The sequence below is a fragment of the Oryx dammah genome, unplaced genomic scaffold (assembly GCF_014754425.2).
Source record: "Oryx dammah isolate SB20612 unplaced genomic scaffold, SCBI_Odam_1.1 HiC_scaffold_19, whole genome shotgun sequence".
Taxonomy (NCBI): Eukaryota; Metazoa; Chordata; class Mammalia; order Artiodactyla; family Bovidae; genus Oryx; species Oryx dammah.
The window spans coordinates 73,844,463-73,868,590 of NW_024070203.1; the positions used below are offsets into that span (position 1 = coordinate 73,844,463).

The window sequence follows — 24,128 nt, forward strand, 5'->3', positions numbered from 1 at the left end:
GATTAGTATGTCTAGGAAATGATGGAAAATTATGGTGTGCCTCGAAGGAAGCATGTTTTCATGACACTACCAGAGAAGTAACCTAGAAAGAGAGAAAATACAGGAGGGAAGCAGTCATCCTATGGCAATCTGCTTAGTTTTTTAAAAAGTGTCATATACTGCTTACTTTAAAAATATCTTTAACTTTAAAACATTAAATATACAGATTAAACTTTAATATATGTAATGAAATTACATTCAAACATCAAAAAAAGTATAAGTTACACAATCTTAATGCATTGCATCATAGAGGTTAGCTGTATATTAAAAATACATACTTCCCTATCTCTAAGACAAATCATGATGCCTTTACAATTCATTATAGCTTTTATAAGAAGGATTTTGAAAGTCTCTTTGTGGTTCACATCTATTTTTGAAAATTCGTAAAAAAAGAAAAGAAGGCTATTCTTTTTGGAGAGGATTATAGGATGATAAGGGGTGGGGTGAAGTGAAGTCGCTCAGTCGTGTCCAACTCAAAGAGAGTTGAACTCAAAAAGAGTTCAAAAAGAGCTCAAAAAGAACTCAAAAAGAGTCGGACACGACTGAGCGACTTCACTTCACTTCACCCCTTACCATCCTATAATCCTCTCCAAAAAGAATAGCCTTCTGTAATTATTTCTGTTATGATTTTCATTCTGTAGCATTCATGTGTGGAGAAGGCAACGGCACCCCATTCCAGTACTCTTGCCTGGAAAATCCCATGGATGGAGGAGCCTGGTGGGCTGCAGTCCATGGGATTGCTAGGAATCAGACACGACTGAGTGGCTTCGCTTTCACTTTTCACTTTCATGCATTGGAGAAGGAAATGGCAACCCACTCCAGTGTTCTTGCCTGGAGAATCCCACGGACAGGGAAGCCTGGTGGGCTGCCGGCTGTGGTGTCGCACAGAATCGGACACGACTGAAGTGGCTTAGCAGCAGCAGCAGCAGCATTCATGTGAATGCATAGAATAGTTAAAATGACAATGTTCCTTTTAGTCACAGATGTATAAAATTATAGTCTTGTTCCCTTACAACACGTGATATCACATTTATGTTGATTAAAAATGTCTCAATTTTAACTATCCATTCTTATTAACAGTAAGATGAAAATACAGTAATCTATGTAAATAAGTGATACAGCTCCATCCTAAAACAAGCAGCTCACTAGTCTAAAGAGCTATTTTTGTTTTCAAAGGGGTCAACCGAGCATAGTATGCAAACATACATGTATATACATACTGCATTCAAAAACATGTACGTGCACCCATACCCATAGGCATGTGTAGCACAGATAAATCACCTTTTTTGTTTTCTTTTTTTTTTTGAGTGTGGAAGGCTCTCCAGATTTCAAGACCTGCTGGAGTCCAGTGCTGAACAGAGCACCTGAAGTAGAGGTGCTTTTCTGCTCTAGTAGGTTGAAGAGGCAAATTTCCTCCACCGAAGACTTGGCTGTCTTGTTGATTTTATTTTTGACAAAACAGTTATGATATGGTTGTTAAAAAAATATATATGTAAAAACATATATTATCCACAGGTAAGCTTGAACATGTCTGCAGTATATATTAACATTTCAGAAAGTGAAGCTATTTTTTTCTCCCCTAGGGGAAAGAGTGGTGGCCTTTGCTGCTGTAGAAGGAATATTCTTCTCGGGATCTTTTGCTGCTATATTCTGGCTAAAGAAAAGAGGACTCATGCCTGGACTCACTTTTTCCAATGAGCTCATCAGCAGAGATGAAGTAAGGAGTGAAGTCTTCTTCTAGTTCTATTTATATTCCTAGCTGGTGTTCATTTAGTTTTCTTTCCCTTGAAAATGCTTATGGTGACACAGATATCCTGGTAATTAAAATAAGAAGTCATTTCTTCCTTGGATTTTAAGTCTGTGTTTTCCTCCTAGCTCTCTTAGTGTTCCTCCTCCACCTCTGTGCATCTTCATACATCAAAGTACTCCTGAGCTCCCACCTTAGCCTCTTTCCTTCCCTCTACATGGCCTCCTGGTTGATCTTATTTATTCCCATGGAACCATCTGCCACTTAGGTGCTTATAAAAACTACAACTTTGTCTTTAGCCCAGTTATTCTTTCCTGAGCTCCAAACCCATATATTCACATGCATGTTTAGATATTTTCTCCTGGAAGGCTCCACAGATATCTCAAGCCTAGTATTTCAGGAAATCAAACTCATCATTTTCTCCCAAATTATGTTCTTCCTGTTTTCTCCATGTCATTGAGCAAAGCTATCTTCTATCCAATCATCCAAATTTGAAATCTGGGAGTCATTTTAGATTGCTTCTTTATTTTTTTAGCCACATTCAGTCAGTAACTAAATCTTGTCTCTCTCTGTCAGCAACACTCTTTCCATCTTTACTACACCTCCTTTTTTCCAGCTCTTGATTACCTTCTCACAAGTTGCCACTTAAAACTTTCCTGACCCAATTAAGGAAAACTGACCACTCTTTCTTTTGCATATACCTTTGAAACCTGAACTTGTCCCTATTTTAGGTTCCGTAACATATATTGTACTTGTCTCTCTAAGCTCAAGTGCAGAAACCTTGTCATTGATCTTCTTTTCTCAGGGTTTAGACGGTTACAGCCATTCTGCTCACATTGATTGACTTATCCTGGCTTCTTAGCTTATTTCCATATTGACCTTGTCAAGTTATTTAATTTCTCTGAGCCTCAGTTTCTTCAACTATACATCTTAACAGGGTTTTGTTAAAATGCAATGAAATAGTATATATGAAAGTACTTTTCAAGTGCCACAAAATGCTTTGTGTAATTACATTTTGTTGTTTCATGTCTGTAAATTTCTAGTTATTTTAATTAATGTCATGTATGATTATTACAGAGAATTAAAAAAATAAAATTATTCAGTCTCAAAACGCCTTTCATATTGTATTGATATTTCCTTCTAGACTATTTTCTGCATTTCTATGTTTCAGTTCAGTTCAGTCACTCAGTCGTGTCCAACTCTTTGCGACCCCGTGAATTGCAGCACAGCAGGCCTCCCTGTTCATCACCAACTCCCAGAGTTCACCCAAACTCATGTGCATCAAGTCGGTGATACCATCCAGCCATTTCATCCTCTGTCGTCCCCTTCTCCTCCTGCCCCCAATCCCTCAGCTGAGTGCTGAAGAATTTATGCTTTCGAACTGTGGTGCTGGAGAAGACTCTTGAGAGTTCCTTGAACAGCAAGATCAAACCAGTCCATCCTAAAGGAAATCAATCCTGAATACTCTTTGGAAGGACTGAAGCTGAAGCTCCAATGCTTGGGCCAACTGATGCAAAGAGCTAACTCAATGGAAAAGACCCTGATGCTGGGAAAGATTGAAGTTAGGAGAAGAGATCGACAGAGGCTGAGATGGCTGGATGGTATCACCAATGCAATGGACATGAACTTGGGCAAACTCCAGGAGATGGAGAGGGACAGGAAGGCCTGGCCTGCTGCAGTCCATGGGATTGCAAAGAGTCAGACACGACTAGGTGACTGAACAATAACATTTTAAAGGCCATCATACTTACTTGTAGATTTCTTTCCAGAAATACAATAACAGTTTGTAGCACCACCAAACAATATATGAATATGTCTTTTCTACCACAATTGGGAAGTTCTTCCAATTTTCCTTAAGTAATCCTTCCTTCTCCATTGACTTCTGATATCTTCTTTATTATATATTAAGGATTCAAGTATACTAAAACCTGTTTCAGGGCTTTTCCTTTAACCTGTGTGACAAATTTCATGCTGTAACAAACTATTTTCATTATTATAGTCTTTTATGTTTTAATAATTAGTAGGCTAAATCTCAAAACTTTTCTTTTAAAGTATTCCTGAAAGATTCTGCTCATTTAGTCTTGCAGATTAATGTTTTAACTTAAAAACAGTCCCACTGGGATTTTGATTGGAGTCGCTTTAAACCTCAAAATTAATTTTATTCTCTTATTGATTTAACAATTACAAGTACCTTCCTTTTTCATACTCATCTCTGTAATTGGTAGCTAGCTATTGGTTCTAATCGATATTTACATTATCACCTATCAGCAGTATATCTGAAATTCTGTCTTTGGTAATTTGAAATATCCTCTTGAGTCAAGTGGGAGGGGTATGTTTTACTAGTAAATTTTCTAAAATTAGTTATTTAAAGAGGCTTTTTCCTGTTTTTTTTTTTTTTTAATGATTTCTTCTGAGAATGACAATTTAACTAGGAAAATAATCCTTGGAATACAGCCTTTGATTTGAGTCTCATCTTTCAATTGTCTTTGGTTTTTTGTTGATTCTTTTAGAAAATGGTAAACAGCTGTGATGTTTAATCCTCTAAAGTGCATATTCCTTCCTCTCCTCCCTTGTTGGCATACAAAATTATTTCCTTTTCTGCGTAGTTTAGAAATGCTAATTGACTCTGCCTCGTTGTCAGTATCTAATTGTTAATTTTGTTTAGAACGCCATCATCCTTCTATGTCTCTGACCGCCTTCTCTTTTTTGACTTTTTGAAAATTTTTTCAGTTGTTTTCAGCTTTATAACATCTGTTCTGTGTTTTGAAATTCAGTTATTGTAGGCTGAGTCTCCTTGCACTGTTTTCCAATTATTTAAGATTCTATAACGTTTCATGTATTTGCACAACAATTCTATTCTCAAGGTAGTTCACAAATTTGTTTACTTCTGTCTTTGAGTTTTCTGCAGTGTCATTTCTGCTTTACACAGCTTCAGATGGTATCCTTAGTTCTTCAGTTTCCATTTTCCTCGCACTGAATTTATTTTTATCTTGAACCATTGTTTAATATAACTGTTGTGTTTTTGAAATCTGAGTTTTTCAATCTGTCTTAATTTTTAAAAAGTGAAAAATGAATTAATGTTATTTTTGGTTTTTCTTACTTTGGTTTCCTTTCCAAAATGCTTTTGATTGCAAATTTGTTGGTTTTCTTGTTGTTCATTAATTCTTCTTTCATGTTAATTAACTGAGATTTGCTGGCCTTGAAAATTTTTCATTATAGGTTATTATGATTGGCATTTTAATGAGATTTGGGGAAAAGAAGATCCTGGCCCTGTTAATCCTTCTTCCATCTTCCAGAAGTTCAGTGTTGCATTCCTAGCTTATATAAAGCCTGATATATCACTGTGTGAAAATAACTGATAAAACGTTCTTTGACAGTGGTATTTTTCTTCTGTTTTAGGGGCTTCACTGCGACTTTGCTTGCCTGATGTTTCAATACTTGGTAAATAAGCCTTCAGAAGAAAGGGTTAGAGAGATCATTGTTAATGCCGTTGAAATTGAGCAGGTAAGCAGGGATGCTTATATAAGTAGCACATCTCTCTTTGATGTTTGACTGCTTTAGATGGACTCATGAAATTGCCATTTTGTAGGTCAAAATAGATATCAGAAATATTATGTGGTCAACCTGGCAGTACCAATAGATGATGTATTACAATTATTATGTCAAGTTAAAATTTGGCTTATAAGCCAGTCTTTATTATATATTAAGATTTTATGTATACTAAAATTTTTTTCAGGACTCTTTTAAAATTTCACTTATATATCAAATTTCGTGCCATACCAAACTATTCTAATGATCTTAGCTTTAGATTTTTAGATTTTTAGCTACTAGAGGGCAGTGATGGTTTGTTGTTTTGAATTCCTTTTTTTTTTTTTTAACTTTTTATTTTAAATTGGAGCATAGCTGCTTAACAGTGTTGTGGTAGCTTCGGGTACACAGCAAAGTGACTCAGCCGTACATGGACATGTATCCATTCTCCCCTATAACTCCCCTCTCATCCAGGCTGCACATAACACTGAACAGAGTTTCCTTTCCTATACAGTAGGTCCTTGTTGGTTGTATTCTTAAAAAACTAGCAAGGTATCTAGCTTTAAGCATGCATCCTATGTTCATAGAATGAAGAAATAAATAAATTAGTGAATAGTAAAATGTGATTTATGGGCATGTAAAGATCTCTAAATAGAAAGACACGGATGCTTCACTTAGAATGTATTTTTATCATTTGAAAAAGCTAGTTGAAAAATAAGTAAATTTTTTAACTTAAAAAAAAGTTTTCATATTTGAAGAGAAAAGTCATAAAATGGATTTTGGTGTTTTTTTTTTTTTTTTAATTTATCTGTTTTTTATTTATTGGTTTGGCTGCGTTGGGTCTTAGGTGCAGCATGTACACGAGAGCTCAGTAGCTCCAAGGCATATGGGATCTTACTTCCCCAACCAGGGATCAGACTTGCAACCCCTGAATTGCAAGGCAGATTCTTAACCACTGGACCACCAGGGAAATCCCAGATTTTGGTATCTTGAATCGCTTTTAGAACTAAATCCAAATGGTTAATATGTTTTTATTTTTCCTCTATTAACACTTCACCACTGTCATTAAGAATCTGCCTACAATGCAGGAGACCTGGGTTCAGTTCCTGGGTTGGGAAGATCCCTGGGAGAAGGGAATGGCAATCCACTGCAGTATTCTTGCCTGGAGGATTCCATGCACAGAAGAGCCTGGCAGGCTATAGTCTGTGGGCTTGCAAAGAGTCGGACACAACTGAGCGACTTTCACTTTGCTGTCATTCAATACAATGGAGTTCAGTTTATCTCCCAATGCTCAGATCCATTTCTATTTCTTTCTCATTTTCTCTGTTAATTGTTTTTTCTTTCCCAGCTCCCTTTTAAGTCATGTTCACCACAGCAATCATCTTAGGTGAACCTTTTTCTAGATATTTCACAACAAAATATCTCCTTTCTTTCTATTGAGAAAGCATATAAATTTGGGTCCTACAAGTACTACTTTAAAAATACCAGTAATGTAGTAGTTAGTTTCAATTTACTTTCGCTACTTGAGAATGTGAAACAGTGTGAGTAGCAGCACCCCAAACCTTTTAAGCAAATGGGTATTGTTTGCCATGCTGCAAGAATTTATGCTAGGGTACTTTCCTCAAACAAGATCAGTGATTTAGAAGATTAATAAAGCTAAAACCCTCTTTTTCTTTGGAAAATATATACTATTTATTGTTCTTTCTTTGTACTTTATTCTGTTTTTATTTATGTCTCAGGAGTTTTTAACAGAAGCCTTGCCAGTTGGCCTCATTGGAATGAATTGCGTTCTGATGAAACAGTATATTGAGTTTGTAGCTGACAGATTGCTTACAGAACTTGGATTCTCAAAGGTAAGGTGTTTCAAACATATTACTACTAGTTAAAATGTTATAGTCAGGTAAGGACTCTAAAATACATACTATATTTCACTGAAAGTGTTTGTAACACACTAGTCTATTTTTTTTTTTAACGTTAAACTTTTTAATTTGTATTGGAGTATAGCCAATTAACAATATTGTGATAGTTTCAGGTGAACAGCAGAGGGACTCAGCCGTACATATACATGTATCCATTCTTCCCCAAACCTAGTCTATTTTGTAAATTGTCCATGAAAGGCTTGTTTTACCTGAACCAGTTGATTTTGCAAAATCCTTAAATGAAACTTAAAATGAAATTCATTAACAGAAGTAGGAGGCTGATAAATCATAGAACTAATAAGCTCAATAAATTATTTTATAATAATTGTAGGTATCTATTTACCAGGACTATCTTTAAGTAATTGAATTTAACATGCCAGTGTACGTTTACCCTGAGGTAAATCCCCATGTGTCTGTGTTGTAATTTGAGGCTTAATACTTTTAAGTAGGAAATCATTACTAGGAGGACATTGGCTGTCATAATTTGACCCTTTGAAGTCAGTTGTCTTTAAGTTATTTCTGTCATTTTGTTTATCAGAGATAATGTACCTGAATTTTCATGTGTGGCTTTCACATGGGTTGGAGGCTGCAGCCACACTACCTGGGTTCAAATCCCGAGATTCCACCACTTGCTAGCAATGTAATCGCATAACCACTGTCTCAGTTTCCTTATCTGTAAAATGAAGATAATAGCAGTAATCCTTGCCACAGATTATCGGAGAAGGAAATGGCAACTCACTCCAGTGTTCCTGCCTGGAGAATCCCATGGACAGAGGAGCCTGGTGGGCTGCCGTCCACGGGGTCACAGAGAGTCGGACACGACTGAGCACACACGCACCACAAATGACTGTTGATGAGCTGGCACACCTAGAACACTTAGAATAGTGTCACACGTGCAGGAAATGAGCACCCGTGGCCACGTGGTGTTCATCATAAGTGTTACACTCATCACGATTTCCTGTGTATTAATATTATGCTGTTAATTAGAAACGTTAGGTTCTGGTTTCTCGTGGGAATAAAAGTTTAAGTTATTGAGAAGCCTTATAAAATCCATGATGCTTGTGGGTAATCATTAACTCTCTTGATAATGCACTTATTTTCTGGTAACTACAAAGATATTGTGATGAGAATCAAATGGGACAAAGGTTTTTGGTAACTATAAATTGTAAAATATCACTATTTATATTGTTTTAGTTGCAAGATCCTCTCTTTTGCTGATCATTAATGAGATAAAGATATGACCTCTGAAATTTATAAATTGTGTATTAAAAGAAATTGTTTCTCTTTCTAAGTTACATGTTTATCTTGCTTGCTTAAAGCCTTAAAATGAACTCACTATCTTTTAACCCACCACCATATGTTTACACCCACACATCCTCCTTCTACTTATTGGAAAATTACAGACCTGTGGGTCTAGTTTTCCTTGGAAAGTTTGCTAATTGTAGGTATACAAAACATGCCTCCTAAGAAAATCTGGACACAGTACAAAACCTCAGTCTCCACAGGCCTTCAAACTATCTCAGTAAATTCCAAAAAGCAGAAATTATATTGACTCTTAGATTTTAATGCACTAAAATTAGAAATGAATAATAAAGGATTACCAGAAAGTTCCATCTACTTAGAAGTCAAAACCATGTCCTTTAAAATGAGATTAAAAATGAAAATATAAACTAAATGATAATAAGATTGCTGTATATCACAATTTGTAGATTGCAACCAAACAGATCCCCAGAGGAAAATTTGTATCCTTCAAGGCATATATTAAGAAAGCGAGACAATTTTAAATGCATGAGCTAAAAAACTTTGAACTCAAGAAGCTAGAAAAGAAATTATTTTTTTTTATTTTTTTTTTCAGCATTTTTTTTTTTAAATTTTGCTTTACAATTTTCTATTGGTTTTGCCATACATTGACATGAATCCACCACGGGTGTATATGCGTTCCCAAACATGAACCCCCCTCCCACCCACCTCCCCACAACATCTCTCTGGGTCATCCCCGTGTACCAGCCCCAAGCGTGCTGTATCTTGCATCGGACATAGACTGGCAATTCGATTCCTGCATGATATTATACATGTTTCAATGCCACTCTCCCAGATCATCTCACCCTCTCCCTCTGAGTCCAAAAGTCCACTATACACATCTGTCTTTTTTGCTGTCCTGCATACAGGGTCATCATTGCCATCTTTCTAAATTCCATATATATGTGTTAGTATACTGTATTGGTGTTTTTCTTTCTGGCTTACTTCACTCTGTATAATTGGCTCCAGTTTCATCCATCTCATCAGAACTGATTCAAATGTATTCTTTTTAACGGCTGAGCAATACTCCATTGTGTATATGTACCACAGAAATTATTTTTATAATGATAATTTTTGGGCTTCCTTGGTGGCTCAGACAGTAAAGAATATGCCTGTAATGTGGGAGACCAGGGTTCAGTCCCTGGGTTGGGAAGATCCCCTGGCGAAGGGAAGGGCAACCCACTCCAGTGTTCCGGCCTGAGAATTCCATGGACAGAGGAGGCTGGCGGGCTACAGTCCATGGGGTCGCAAAGAGCTGCACACGACTGAGGGACCAACACGCTTTGGTAAAATAAGAGGTTATTTAAATTAGCAAATGGTTGTCACTTATACAGAATTCCAAACAGAAGCCACATTAATGCTGTTTTTAACTTAGTTTTGGGTTAGTCAATAAATATTCAAGTACTTCTGTGTGTCAAAACCAAGCTACTCGCTCGAGGCTGGCCTTAGCTGTTTTGCTCATGCGGTGAGTGATTTGAAAGATACTCAGTTTTAAAATCTAGTGACCCTATGACTGCTGTCCAGTGCACTTTCCCCTGCATCCTGCCATGAGTGAAAACTCACGTTTTTACTGCCTTTTAACACTGTTTCTGCCACAGTTTCACGAGTTCCACTACATCAACCACACCCAGCGTGTCTGCTTGTTTTGGGAAAAAAAATACACATAGCTTTATTAAGATATAAATGACAGAACATGCAATATGCCTATTAATAATGTACAATTGAATGGTTTTTGGTATATTTGCAGAGTTGTGCAACTATCACAACAATCTATTTGAGAACATTTTTATCCCTCCACAAAAAACTTCTATTCCCAGTTAGCAATCAGTCACTTACCTTTGTTTCTTCCATCCTCCCATAGCCCTGCTGTTGCTGCTTAGTTGCTTCAGTTGTGTGTGACTCTGTGTGATCCTATGGACTGCAGCCTGCGTGGCTCCTCTGTCCATGGCATTGTCTAGGCAAGAGTACTAGAGTGGGTTGCTATGCCCTCCTTCAGGGGATCTTCCCAACCCAGGGATCGAACCCCAGACTCCTGCCTTGCAGACTCTTTACCCTTGAGCCACCAGGGAAGCCCCCACCATAGCCTAGGCATTACTAATCTAGTTTTTGTCTCTTTAGATCTGCCTATTCTGTAATTCCCACTTCATATAAATGGAATCATACAATATATAGTACATACTGTATACTGGTATATGGTATATACAAAGTCAATATAATGTTTTAAAGTTCCATTCACGTTAGCATGTATCAGTACTTTTTTTCCTTGTTATGGCCAAATAATATTGCATTGCATAATTATACCTAATTTTGTTTATCCACTTATTGGTTGATGGTGGCATTTGGGTGGCATTTTTTAGCTCTTATGAATAATGCTGCTATTAACATTCTTGTGTAAGTTTTTGTGGGAAAATATGTTTTCATTTATCTTGGATACATAACTAGAAAAGAAACTGTTGAGTCATATAGTGACTCTATCTTTAATCATTAGAGGAACTACCAGACTGCATTATTTTATATTAACACCGGCAGTATATGAGGGTTCCAATTCCTCCACATCCTCACTAACACTCACTGTTTTTTTTTCCTTCCGGTTTTGTTGAGATATAATTGACATATAGTGTTGTTTCAGTTCAAGGTACACAGCATAATGGTGTGACTTCCATATGTCATGAAGTGATAACCACAATGAGTTGTCTTTTCTATTACACACCTACAGCCACCCTCTGTGCTTAGTCGCTAAGTCATGTCCAGCTCTTTGCGACCCATGGATCATAGCCCGCCAGGCTCCTCTGTCCATGAGATTTCCCAGGCAAGAATACTGAAGTGGGTTGCCATTTCCTTCTCCAGGGGATTTTCCCAGGGGATTCTCCAGGGATTGAACCCAGGTCTCCTGTATTGCAGGCAGATTCTTTACCATATGAGCCTTCAGGGAAGTGTCAACAGCCATCCTGGTGTGATGTGGTGTGAAATGGTATCTTATTGTGACCTAGATTTTCATCTCCCTAATGGATAATGATTTTGAGCATCTTTTCATATACTTATTGATCTTCTGTAGGTATTCTTTAGAGAAGCATTTATCCATTCAGATCCTTTGTCCATTTTAATTGGGTTATTTGAATATATTTTCTGTGGTATTCATAATTACTGCCTGAATATTCCAAATTGAAAGAATTCTCTTTTATTGTTCCTCACGAATCATCAATATGTCTCAGTTCCCATCAAGCTGTATCTCCAAGCCTGCTTCTTGAATTCAGAAGCAGTGGAAAAGCTTCTTGTCAACTTGTGTTCCATTTTCTGTTTGGGGTTACAATAGACAGCATTTAGTCTGTCTTCCCTGATCATGGTTCCTTAATAGCAGTTTGAAGATTACACGTCTCCTGTGAACTGAGAAACATTTAGGTCCACAGTACGTTGTTAATAACGTAATATCCTGTAGTATCACGTAGATGTGACAGCCTAGTGGTGGTTGTTCGGTTGCTAAGTCGTGTCCAACTCTTTGGACCCCATGGACTGCCGCATGCCAGGTTTCCTTGTCCTTCATTATCTCTTGAAGTTTGCTTAAACTCATGTCCATTGATTCAGTCATGCCATTCAACCACCTCATTCCCTGTCGCCTCCTTCTCCTCCCACCCTCAATCTTTTCCAGCTTCAGGGTCTTTTCTAATGAGTTGGCTCTTCGCATAGTAGTAATACCTGTGGAAAATGCCTATAATATCTTTGGTGTTTTAGAGTTCTCAAGCTGTGAAAACATTTTAGTTTGGTATTAAATCTTCTATTTCCTGAAATAATCTTTTTTTTTTCTTTCAATTTCTGAGAACACCAGAGTTGCTAGTATAGTTCCTTTAAGAGGCTAGTAGGCGATCTTAGTCATCCTAAAATACATCCGTCTTGACTGCCTCCAGGACCCTAGGGAATATGTGATCTCCAGCTGATGATACATGGTGTTGGGAGACCCAAGTTATCTGTTGCTCTTCTTATGTGATGCAATTTGCTTCTTCAGAATGTCTAACAATATTTCTTTTCTTTTCAGGTTTTTCAAGCAGAAAATCCCTTTGATTTTATGGAAAACATTTCCTTAGAGGGGAAAACAAATTTCTTTGAGAAACGAGTTTCAGAGTATCAGCGTTTTGCAGTTATGGCAGAAACTACAGATAATGTCTTCACCTTAGATGCAGATTTTTAAAACCCTCCCCATATCGAAACTAATCATTGGTAAATAGCAGCCTATTTTTCTCTGCTTAAAAACAAAACACAAACCCAAATATCTCCTTTAGGGCTTAGGAGTTTGCTCAAAAGGAAATCTGAAACCAAATATCAATCAAGTTGGATTTATAGAAATATCCTTTAATTTTACTGTTTATCAGTGAGAGTATGACCTCCAAATGCTTTTGTTTCATCCCTAAAATATAAGATGGCATTCTGTAGTTGTTAAGAGCATGGGGTGAGGGGTCAGATAGAATTTGAGATTCTGTCCTACTTTGTGTGACCCTTGGAAAGTCAGTTAATCTGTCTAAACCTCAGATGAATGTAAACCCTAAAGTGAATGTGATAGCAGGTCCTAAATTCATAGTGTGTATGAGGATTGAGACACGACATGGGTTCTCCGCCAATACTGCTCTTGCGGCCTCCTCCCCTCTCTCTCCCCCTTCTCCTTCTCCTGTTATTATTATTATTAATAGTGTTAATTGCAGTGATGTGATAAAATTCTCTGTCTCCTCAAAGTAACTGTGATTCTAGGTCCTAAGATCTAGAATTAGATCTTTGTGTTTTTAATGTTTTAGAAGAATGTAAATATTTCCTCAAAAAGATTGTACTTGTCATTAACATGAGAATAACTTCTTTGACTTTCTCAGCGTTATAGTTAAGGAAATTTGGTTCTTAGCTGCTTTGGGCAGAATACTTAAGAGTGGAATCCTTAAAGTTTTCATGGTAGTTGACCTTGTAAGCAAAATGATTCTGCTCCTTTAGAAATTAAAAGGATCATTTTAGCCAGATGTAGCCCTGAAATGTTTAAAACCAGGGTGAATTAGCTAGAATGGTATTTCCCAAAGAGTATTATAAGAGCTGTTAGCCTGTCTAGGTATTTTGTGGGGAGAACAAAAAAGATTCTGTGGTCAAATGAGTTTGGGAAATGTTGTATGCTCCATTCCTCTTTGGAATGTGGAGTTGGTACATCAAACACTGAGAAATTCTGCAGTACATCAACATATACCACACTGCATATTCCAGACATACTTAACAAAGATCTGTTTTTCACCTGTTAACATCTCACCTACTGTCCCTCAGAACATAGTTTGGAAAAAGCTGCCCCAGAACTATTTTCTACATGGAAGAAGGGCTTGTGGTCCAAGCAAGGGAGGGCCTGGTGGGGATTATTGAGCCATTTCCACTTTGTGCCAAGCTAAGAAGTGTCCCTGTAATTGACCGCAGCTATATTTCTTATACTCCTAAAACTCTCTTATGCTGTTATTGAGATTCAATTCTTTTCTGGAACTATGCATGTTATAGGATAGCAGATGCTGAGGGAGACTGAGGCAAGGCCAGCCCACAAGGTCTCTGAGAAGTCTGCTCCCTGTATGGGAGGGAAGTGTCAAGAGGTAGCCTGAGCCTAAGCAAGCAGTGGGTTTCCCCACCCACAGCGAACTGTTGTGTACAATTCTGGTTAATAAGGATTAGAGATTTTCTCTTTGCATAACTTTTTGCTCCATTCAGTCCACAACTACCTAATGCATTACAATGGGGAGTTTTCAAGTGGATGCAAAAGGAAGAGGCCATGACTTTATCTGTTAGAGAGAATATCAGAAATGAGCTGTTTTGGCCTATCATAATACCATATACTTATTCAAGGATTCAGAGTTTGCTGAGTGTTTTTATATCACCTCATTTGATCTCAAAACAGCCTTATGAGTTTGATAGAGCAGGCAGGATTGAAATTTTATAGATAGAGGGGGTGAGGCTCAGTCAGGTTCAAGGGCTTGGCCGAGATCTGCTCGTAGTCACTGTCACTACAATATATTGTTTTTTTCTTAGAGGTTACCATGTTTCTAATATTTAGTCCTTGCTATCCTTCTTGACTTGATTTTGCCTATTTTCCCATTAAAGTATCATACAGTTCAATTAAGATATCACATACAGTAATTATTGTATCATAAACATTATAACTATATTCGGGTAATATGTTCAAAGATATTCATCTACTGACTGCTAATACAAAAACTTACATTTAAAGTTGATAATATATCGGTAGTGACATAAGAATAAATGAAAAACGTTTTATATTACATATTCCCTTTGTTTTGAATCCACCTCTTTCTCATAGGTAATGACAGGTGCCTTAATATGAAGCTTATTTATCGTAGCAATATACCTAACTGTAGTGAGATGAAGTTTTAATACTGAAATACTGGATTTTTAAATACACTGGTTTATTATATTCAGTACTCTATTTCCTTTTCTGAGCTTCCAGGTTTCATATTTATTTATTATGTTCAGTATTTTGGGTCTTAGTTCTTAGGGAGTCAAGAACTTATAGAATCTCTTTTTAATATTATCTCACAAGCAAAGAAAATAATTCAGAACATGTTTATAACTTTTTTGTTTTAACAGCACATGTATTTAAATCATTGCTATAGTAGTTAAAGTTAAGTTTATTATTTAAAATGTAAAAACTAGTCATTCAATGACAAATTGCATTTATTAAAAATGTTTCATTGTAGCATGTAGAATCATGACTTGAAAGGACTCAGAAAGACTGTTTGCTCCAGTGCTTTCAGACAGGGCTGTTTTGCTGTTTCAGTTACATATGAAAATAAACAACTATTCTTATAATTTAAGCTTACCTCAGTCATGTTTTTATATATGAAATGTTTCCTTTCACTCATTTTGAAACATTCAGATGTTTCAGCTTCTTTTGCCATTTTGATTTTCATTTGTTCATGGAAAACATACCATCTTGTATAGTTAAAAAATAAATTCTTTAATATTCAAAATTTTGCATTTTACATTTAAATATGTTAACATCATGTCATAGAATTCCTAAATTACAGTTATTCAGATTAAGCTAAGGGCCACATGTCAATAATTTTCGGTGATTAAGAAAGCTGATGGGCTGCAGGAATGCCAGTTTGATCCTGTAACCAGCTGTTATGTTTTTGAACTAAGATGAGTGAATGGGTAGCCAACTCAGGAACTCTTCATAATCTACATGAGTGGCACAGATTGGAAATCTGGATATCTTTATTTTTCCCTCCCTTTAAATGGTCTGCTCCTTTTTTAGACAGCTACAGGTTCAAAGGAAAATCTGATAGTCCCAAGGCATTAGGATGAAAGAATTTAAACCTTCAAATTTGGGGCTTAATTCTATTAAAGAAAATACAGGTGAAAATGAAAAGCTGAAGAATTTTTTTTTTACACAGGTAAAAATATAACAATCAGTCTTTTTCTAAGTTTACAAGAATCTTAACTTATATATTTGACTCTGTTTTACAACTGTGTTTTGATTTTTCCAAATGTCTGGTCATTTAGCAAAGCAAGTATTTACTATGTACATAGAAAGCTTTACTGAATGTGGCATATGCAAATATTTTAAATGTATTTTACATTACGGTGAAATCAAGCCAACCCTGCATATATACAATTTGATTTTTTCCAAAGAAATGAGTTGTTTTGTTCATTTTTTTGCCTTAGTACGTTGAAATAAACCGTATCATGTCTCTGTCATTTCGTGTATGGCCTTTTGAGTAAGAATGTTTCTTTATAAGTGCAGGGGCTATCCCAGTAAAGGACTGTCTATATTTTCTATTTGTGTATGCAGATAAACACATATTGGTATTACTTTATATTCCTCCTACCACTCTTTGACCTAAGTGGCACCCCCTTCAGCTGTCTCTCATCTACTTTCTCTCAATGCATGAGCCTTTCTTCCTGTCTCTTTGTATCCAGCTGAGATTCTACAATATATCATATCACTAGTAGTAACATTCTTATCAATACCCTGAACTCTGTTCTTTATCTGTGTTTTCTACCTTACATAGACAATTCAAAGCAATTCTCCATTCTGTTATGAAACAACAATCTAGTTTTTCCCTTTTGTACCCCCGCAGCCAAATACTGCTAGAGAAAAAGTCATATAAGACACATTGGATCTACTTTACATTCATAACCTACTGTCTTAGTCCATCTGGGCCACTATACAAAAAACTGCTGTAGAGTGGGTGGCTTAAGCAAGACATTTTTCACAGTTCTCAAGGTTAGGAAGTCAGAGATCAAGATGCTAACAAATTCAATGTCTGGTGAACCTTGCTTCTTGGTTTATAGACAGCTGTCTACCGTCTGTGCCCTCACATGAAGGGCTCACTGAAGGCTCTTTTACAGGGCGCTAATCTCATTCATGGGCTTCCCTCGTGCAGTTCATTAAAGAATCTGCCTGCTAATGCAGGAGACGTGAGTTCAATCCCTGGGTCGGGAAGATCCCCTGGAGAAGGAAATGGCAACCCACTCCAGTATTCTTGCCTGGGAAATCCCATGGACAGAGGAGCCTGGTGTGTTACAGTCCATGGCGTCCCAAAAGAGTCAGACATGACTTGGCAACTAAACAGCAATCTCATTCATAAGGGCTCTGCCTTTAGGATCCACTCAGTTCCCAAAGGCCTCACCCCCAAATACCATCATACTGGCGATTAGGTTTCATTTTTTAAAAAAAACTTTTTCTTTTTTGTTTGGGGACTAGGTTTCAATATGAATTTTGGTGGGACCCAAACATACAGTTTATAGCACCTATATCAGCACTGTCTGACACTCATACTACAATTTCCTGGTAAACTTGTTCTCCATTCTCCACAACTGCTTTTTCACAGTTTCCACGCTCTGCTCCTACCCTGGCTCCCCAAAGAGGTACTGCTCTCATGTATTTTTTTCTTTTGGGCTGTGGGCACATAAGAGAGATTCTCAGAAGAAAAAATTGACAATATAGGGGTTCTGAATCTAGAACCTCAGAAGTTGGCAGTAGAATCCTGGATACAAATTTCTATGCATGATTTCTGCTTGATTACAAGCTGAGAGGGATTGAGGAGAATATCTCTTCTCTCCCTTCCGGGAATAACAGCCACTTAATCCTGGGAGGTCTTGCTTCTGTTCCCACCACGTGATTCTCACAGGGCTGCCAAAGCTCCTTCGTCTGCACAAAGCACACTGCATCTGTCTGGGCACAGCATTATGAATGCGATCCACGCGGGGCCAGGTCTTTACCTAAGGTGTTTTGCAACTGAAACTAAAGGGAAAAGCTCACTTTTATTCTAATAACAAAGCTAGAGAAAAGGTCCTACCTCTAATGCCAAAGTCCAACCCTATCCCAATTCTTTGCAACTTTTCATTGTGCGGGTAATAAATGCCTATATTTTGCCTGAGATATTTCAAGTTAAGTTTCTTGTGTGTGCTTAGTCTCTCAGTCATTTTGTGCAACTCTTTGTGACCCTTTGGACTGTAGCCCCCCAGGCTCCATGGTCCATGGGATTCTCCAGGCAAGAACACTGGAGTGCGTTACCATTTCCTCTTCCACGGGATCTTCCGGACCCAGGAATCGAACCCGTGTCTCCTGCATTACAGGCAGATTCTTCCTCACTAGTGCCACCTGGGAAGCCCAGTTTTCTTGATTTGCAACCAAAAGGAGCATAGTTAAAGCAGAAAATGGTTCTGGAAACAAAACCAAGTGACAGGAAAGAACCTGGGTGTTTATGTGTGTTTCAATCCAGGAGCTGACAGTCTGGAATTTGCACCTTGGGTGGACCCCAAGAGCCAGGTGTTCGAGTCTTCAGTGAAAGGGAAGTACTGTCTGGAGGACAAGGTGACAAGGAGGAGCAAGGAGCTGAGCTGAGTTATGAGTCTCAGAAGAGCATGGTTGTTTCAAAAGAATGTGGTGTCTGTGGCCTGTATGATCAGTCGGCAATAAAAAGAAAAAAACCCCAGCTGTCCTTGCTTTACATGACCTTTTTAGGTGACATGTGCATCTGGGCTTTCTGCCCCATATGCCACCTCTCACAACCATAGCTGCTCTCTGTTCATTTCTCCAGGTTGGTATGTTCACACATCATAGGAAGAAAGCATCTCCAGTGTGTGTGAGTATGCTCTCGATAGTGCCTCACCAGTAACAACAGTGTCCAGGTTCTAAGAGGAAATATGTGTGCTTCACTGTATTTTGAACACTTAATTCTTAATAAAATATTTTTTGTACATACCTTAGCATTTATAGGAAGAGGCAATGGCACCCTACTCCAGTACTCTTGCCTGGAAAATCCCATGGATGGAGGAGCCTGGAAGGCTGCAGTCCATGGGGTCACTGAGGGTCGGACACAACTGAGCGACTTCACTTTCACTTTTCACTCTCATGCATTGGAGAAGGAAATGGCAACCCACTCCAGTGCTCTTGCCTGGAGAATCCCAGGGACGGGGGAGCCTGGTAGGCTGCCATCTATGGGGTCGCACAGAGTCGGACATGACTGAAGTGATTTTTGCAACCATATTATTCCAATCATTTCATTGGTTCCCTGATTTTATGCAGAATTATTGTATCATAGTAATATTGGTTTAGCCTAAAAGTTCTTTGAGGTTTTCGAAAAACCTGAAGGAAATTTTCAGCCAAACCGGTAGTTTTTAAGTGACCTGAGGCTCAGACAAGTTAAGTTACTTGCCCAAGGCCACACAACTAGTAAAAGTTAGAGGCAGAACTCCAACCCAGCTGTCGTGGCTTTAAATCCCATTTTTTCATTGAGTGCACCCAAATTCTCTTCCTTCTACTGCTGGAAGCCCTTGGCTTCCTGTGTGTGGGTGGTAGCCCCTCTGGAAGATTCAGGAAACGTTTTTGCCTGGGGTCACATCTCCTGACTTCCTCATGGTGGAGCCCTTGAGCCACTGGTTTCTCAGCTCAGGTGCTGCTCCTTTACCCACGAGCTGAGGAGTTAGATTTTAAAGGACGATTCTGTTTCCAGTTTAGCTTCGGCTGCTTGGCCGGAGCATGGGGCCCAGAAACATGCAAGAAACTCACTCTCAGCCCTGGCCTTTTAGAAGGGCAAACTCCCAGCAGGAGCCCACAGGGGATTTCAGTGCTGGCTGACTATATAGAGATGAATGTCGAGGGGGCTGTGCAAATTTTGGTAGCCACTGAAAGAGGAGAAACCTCATTCTATAAACGGATGCCATGCAGTTATAATACAACTGACAAACTACACACCTCCTGTGAGATATCAGGAGCCCAAGAACTAGTCACAGAGTCACCTGTGACTGTTTGTTTCTCCATCAGTTTGGGAGGAGATGGTGGCGGAGACGGGAGGGTTGGAAATGGCAGAAAGAGGGTACTGACCCTCTAGCCCCTTCTGGGAGGATCTGGGGATGGAGGCAATGTACTAGCTCTTGTCTGTTGAGCCTGAAAAGGTCACATGTGTTCCTTTGGCCCTGGATACCCAAAACTCTCCTCCACTTTGGTCTGAGGAGGGTGTTACCTACATTTGGGGCAGGATGGGGGTATTTTCACAATTCAGGTTATAGGAAGCAGATTTCCTGAGAGTTAGGGGCCATTGAATGATGCTTTATCCTATGAAGCCTAATTTTTTTTCCTTAACAAATTTTAGTTTTGAGGCCCTAGGTTTATTACTTGGGAGTGAATCTGTGTCCAGTATTGTGTTATTACTCCCCGTGAAGAGCAGGACCCCACTGGCAACCCTCTACACCTGCCGCACAGCTACAAGCTTATTAAAACACAGGGTGCTGGGCCTCCCAGTGCTTGCTTCTCTTGTGTGCATGAGCTCAAGAATCTGCATTTGGAAATTCCGCTCCTGGTGGAATTTGGTGGAATATCTGCTGGTCTTGGAGAGCTCCTGGAGACTGCTGCTCTCCCTGAAGACATAGACATTGACGGACACCATTGTGCAATCCTCTGTCTGGCCTGAATCTGTCTTAACCCAGTTAACTCATTTGCAGCCTGCAGAAAGCACCTCAAAATGTGGGACACTGTGCTATTGTGAGGTGTGAGAGAGCACAGGCTTTAGAGTTAAACTACTTGACTCAAATCCTGATGCTTGACCATTTACTGGCTGGACTTTGGCAAGTCGCTATCTATAAAAGTGGGAAGAAAAACAGTGTGGACTTCTTGTGTTGCTGCCTAAGTATGCAGAACACCCAAGACAGCACCCAGCACGTAGTAAGCACTCGACAAGCGATGCTATTATCTCAAAGCTTCTGTCTAGCACTAAATTCTGACTCTACGCTTGGAACATTCTCATTAGCTTAGAGAGACCTTAAAATCAATAGCTCCTGCAAGGCTATGTCACCTTTAATTATTTCATCACTGGCTAGGTTTCATTTCCATCGTACAGACTGTTTTTTTTTTTTTAGTATAAATTTCTAAATGATCTTAGTATCTAGCATTTTAGTTGGCTAGGAAATATATTTGTGTGTTTCTTTAGCAAATAAGATAGCTTTACTCTGCCTACAACATCAGGAGCAAGTGAAACTCAGTTCACTTTAATCACCTATACACGTTTAGGAACACTTACTGATGCTTTTGAACTGTGGTGTTGGAGAAGACTCTTGAGAGTCCCTTGGACTGCAAGGAGATCCAACCAGTCCATTCTAAAGGAGATCGGCCCTGGGTGTTCTTAGGAAGAAATGATGCTAAAGCTGAAACTCCAGTACTTTGGCCACCTCATGCAAAGACTTGACTCATTGGAAAAGACTCTGATCCTGGGAGGGATTGGAGGAGAAGGGGAAAACAGAGGATGAGATGGCTGGATGGCATCACTGACTCGATGACGTGAGTCTGAGTGAACTCTGGGAGTTGGTGATGGACAGGGAGGCCTGGCGTGCTGAGATTCATGGGGTTGCAAAGAGTTGGACATGACTGAGTGACTGAACTTAACTGAACTGCTGTTTTTATTAACATTCCCTTTTAAGGCTAATGAACAAATCACAAGCCTTCATAATGAATAATTCCCATTTCATTTTACAAGCAGCAGAGTCAAGTAACTTTAGTGCCATGATTATCATGGCTCTAAGAAGAGACTTCAGTCCAACGAGATTATTCCCCTGCTGTTCCCTCAACTGGATTGAGAGGTTCAAGGTCCAGATTTGCTGCTCCTTGGCCTCTGAAGCCTCTCATTGCACCAGCTGGGATTCAGGCTGGCTTTCTTTTGCAGTAGGGACCTCAATTTGAGCCTAGGCCCTATCAATGCGGGGAATGACTGGTATTTTGAGAGAACTTGTGTGGTGGCTCAACTGAAGTTTCTTTGTATGGGGTCTCCTGGGAGGGAATCAACCCTGGGGCAAGGAGGAGACAGGTCTGCTGGGTTTGACTCAAGTGCTGAGATGAGGCAGAGATTCTGAATGTAGTATGGAGGGCATGAATCAAACCCTCCCAGGAAGGACAAGGGTGAAGGTAGAGCTAGAAAGAGTGGCTTCATCTTGTCCATGTTAAGATACAAACCACACCGAGGAGAACACAAAAAGGAGAGGTCCAGGGCCCCTTCTAGGCCAACTTGTAGCCAACTTTGGTGCCTGGCAGAGCAGTAAAAAAATGGATGTGCTAGGTTGTTCCTCCTTCTTGCTGTTGTAGATACACGCACACCACACTCTAATACATAGGTACATCCATATACAACTTTATACATGTTTATGATTTTCCCCTGGGACAAATTGGGTCAAAGAAATGCAGGCTTCTGAAGCTGTCCTGCTTTAAAAAACTGCCTAGAAGTGAAATATGCCCATATACATAGGTCTGTCTTTTTTTCTTAAATAATAGAGATATACAAAACTTCCTTTTGTTAAAAACTAAAACTGTAGACATATTCTAAAACCTTTTCTTTGGCCTTAGAAGAGGAATTTTTATTTAACCACACTTCTACTTATTCCTATGGCAGATAGTCTTAGCTGTCTACTCCAGAGCCATCCCCAACCCTTGCCTCTTTCCAATGACAGAAATTGAAAAGACATGTACTTCCTTTCCCAGATTCCCTTCTAGCTAGGCATGGCTAACTGGCCCAGTTTGGCTAATAAAACATGAAGGAAACCTTCTGGGGTTTTATAGAGAAAGTTTTCCTCTCCACTGAGAGTGAGTCTTATGAAAAGAAAAGCTCTGCCAAAAATACTTCTTTGTGCCCTACCTTCGAAGAATCGCATCCTTGGATCAGTGGCAGCCATCTTGTGACCACAAGGCAACAAGCACGTGGAAAAACAGCAAGGGTGAGATTTTGGTGATGGAAGAGGTAAAAGGCAAAAGACGCCTGAGTTTTGAAGGCGCTGTTACATGTCTAGGCCATGTCCTACCTCCTATGTTCTGTTCTATGAGTATCAAGCTGACCTGGGCTATTCTTAATCATGGCTTCTATCGAGCACTTATTCACTCGGTCGTGTCTGACTCTTTACGACCCCATGGACTGTAGCCTGCCAGGTTCCTCTGTCCATGGGGATTCTCCAGGCAGGAATACTGGAGTGGGTTGCCATGCCCTCCATCAGGGGATCTTCCCAACCCAGGGATCGAACCCAGGTGTCCCACACTGCAGGCGGATTCTTTACCATCTGAGCCACCAGAAAAGCCCATGGCTTCTATTACTTACAACAACTGTATCTTAACTGAAAAAGCTTTGGTTTTTTAAACACTTCAGAATGAGATCATTATTCCTCTTCTCTCATCCTGCATTCCTTACCCATAGCGTGGTCTCAATACTCCCACTGAGATTACATTCTTTACAAAACATTTAAAAAGGTGAAGACACCCAGGTCCCTTTCTCAGCAATTCTGGCATCCTTCACTAATGTTCATTCCCACCCAGTTCTGGCTCCACCCAGCTTTTCCACCTTCTGGCAGAGGACAGAAGGCAGCTCTGAGCAGTCAGCTATTTTCCTTATGGCTTCACCCAGCCACCCCGCCAACTCCGCATTTCCCCATGGCAACAAAGCCAGAAGGGGTGTGCAAGGCACTCTTGGGTCCTGCTACTGGGCTACCCTGCTTGCTTCTCATTCTGGGGGCTGAAGCCCAGCGTCTTTCCTTCCTGAGGAGGAGGTCACGGTGGATGGGCTCTCTGTGCTACTGCCTCTAACTGAGACCATGTTAGAAACACTTAATGTGCAAACCAGAACCTTTGTTCTGAAAATAGTACATAAGGTGCTTGTGCCTGGAATACAAAGAATTCAAGAATTCTCTCAAAGACAGCCGGAATCATTTTCCCTTCCGCAGGTATGTTTGGACTGAGTGAAATGTTTGACTGTATTACCCCTGAATGGCTGGTTTCCTGTTGTGATTTAACTAATATTCAAGTTTCCTGTGACAGGAATAAATTACAGGGCTTAGACCTTTCACAAACGGCCTAGCAGGAGGCTGTGGAAGTATGTGCTTGTGTCGAGTGGGAAGGGGCAGGCTGGTAAGGAATGCCCCCTTCCTGGTTTGGGGCTGGGTACCCAAGGAGAGAGTGGAAGGCCAGGCAGAGGCTTGGGTGGAGACAGTGTGGGTGCCCTTGGCAGAGATCAAGGTTCCCAGCATGTGGTGCAGTGAAAATTACTGGGTTGGGAATCACAAAGAAAAGTGGAAAGATGAAACACTTAGGTCAGACAGAT

At 39.4% G+C, this 24,128-nt stretch overlaps 1 protein-coding gene across 4 annotated transcripts in view; it reads left to right on the plus strand.

Moving 5' to 3' along the window:
• The window catches only part of RRM2B (ribonucleotide reductase regulatory TP53 inducible subunit M2B), a 36,812-nt gene extending 18,331 nt beyond the window's left edge, over positions 1-18,481 (plus strand). The window contains exons 6-10 of one of the 4 annotated variants that reach the window (XM_040261977.1): positions 1,623-1,756; positions 5,186-5,290; positions 7,054-7,167; positions 12,563-12,744; positions 18,282-18,481. In XM_040261977.1, the coding sequence (XP_040117911.1) occupies positions 1,623-1,756; positions 5,186-5,290; positions 7,054-7,167; positions 12,563-12,715 (506 nt within the window). In that variant the 3' untranslated portion in view covers positions 12,716-12,744; positions 18,282-18,481. Of the gene's footprint in view, positions 1-1,622; positions 1,757-5,185; positions 5,291-7,053; positions 7,168-8,427; positions 9,047-12,562; positions 16,252-18,281 lie in introns of those variants that run through there. The other 3 variants (XM_040261979.1, XM_040261978.1, XM_040261976.1) reach the window with 3 other exon arrangements.
• Positions 18,482-24,128: the final 5,647 nt, after the last annotated feature.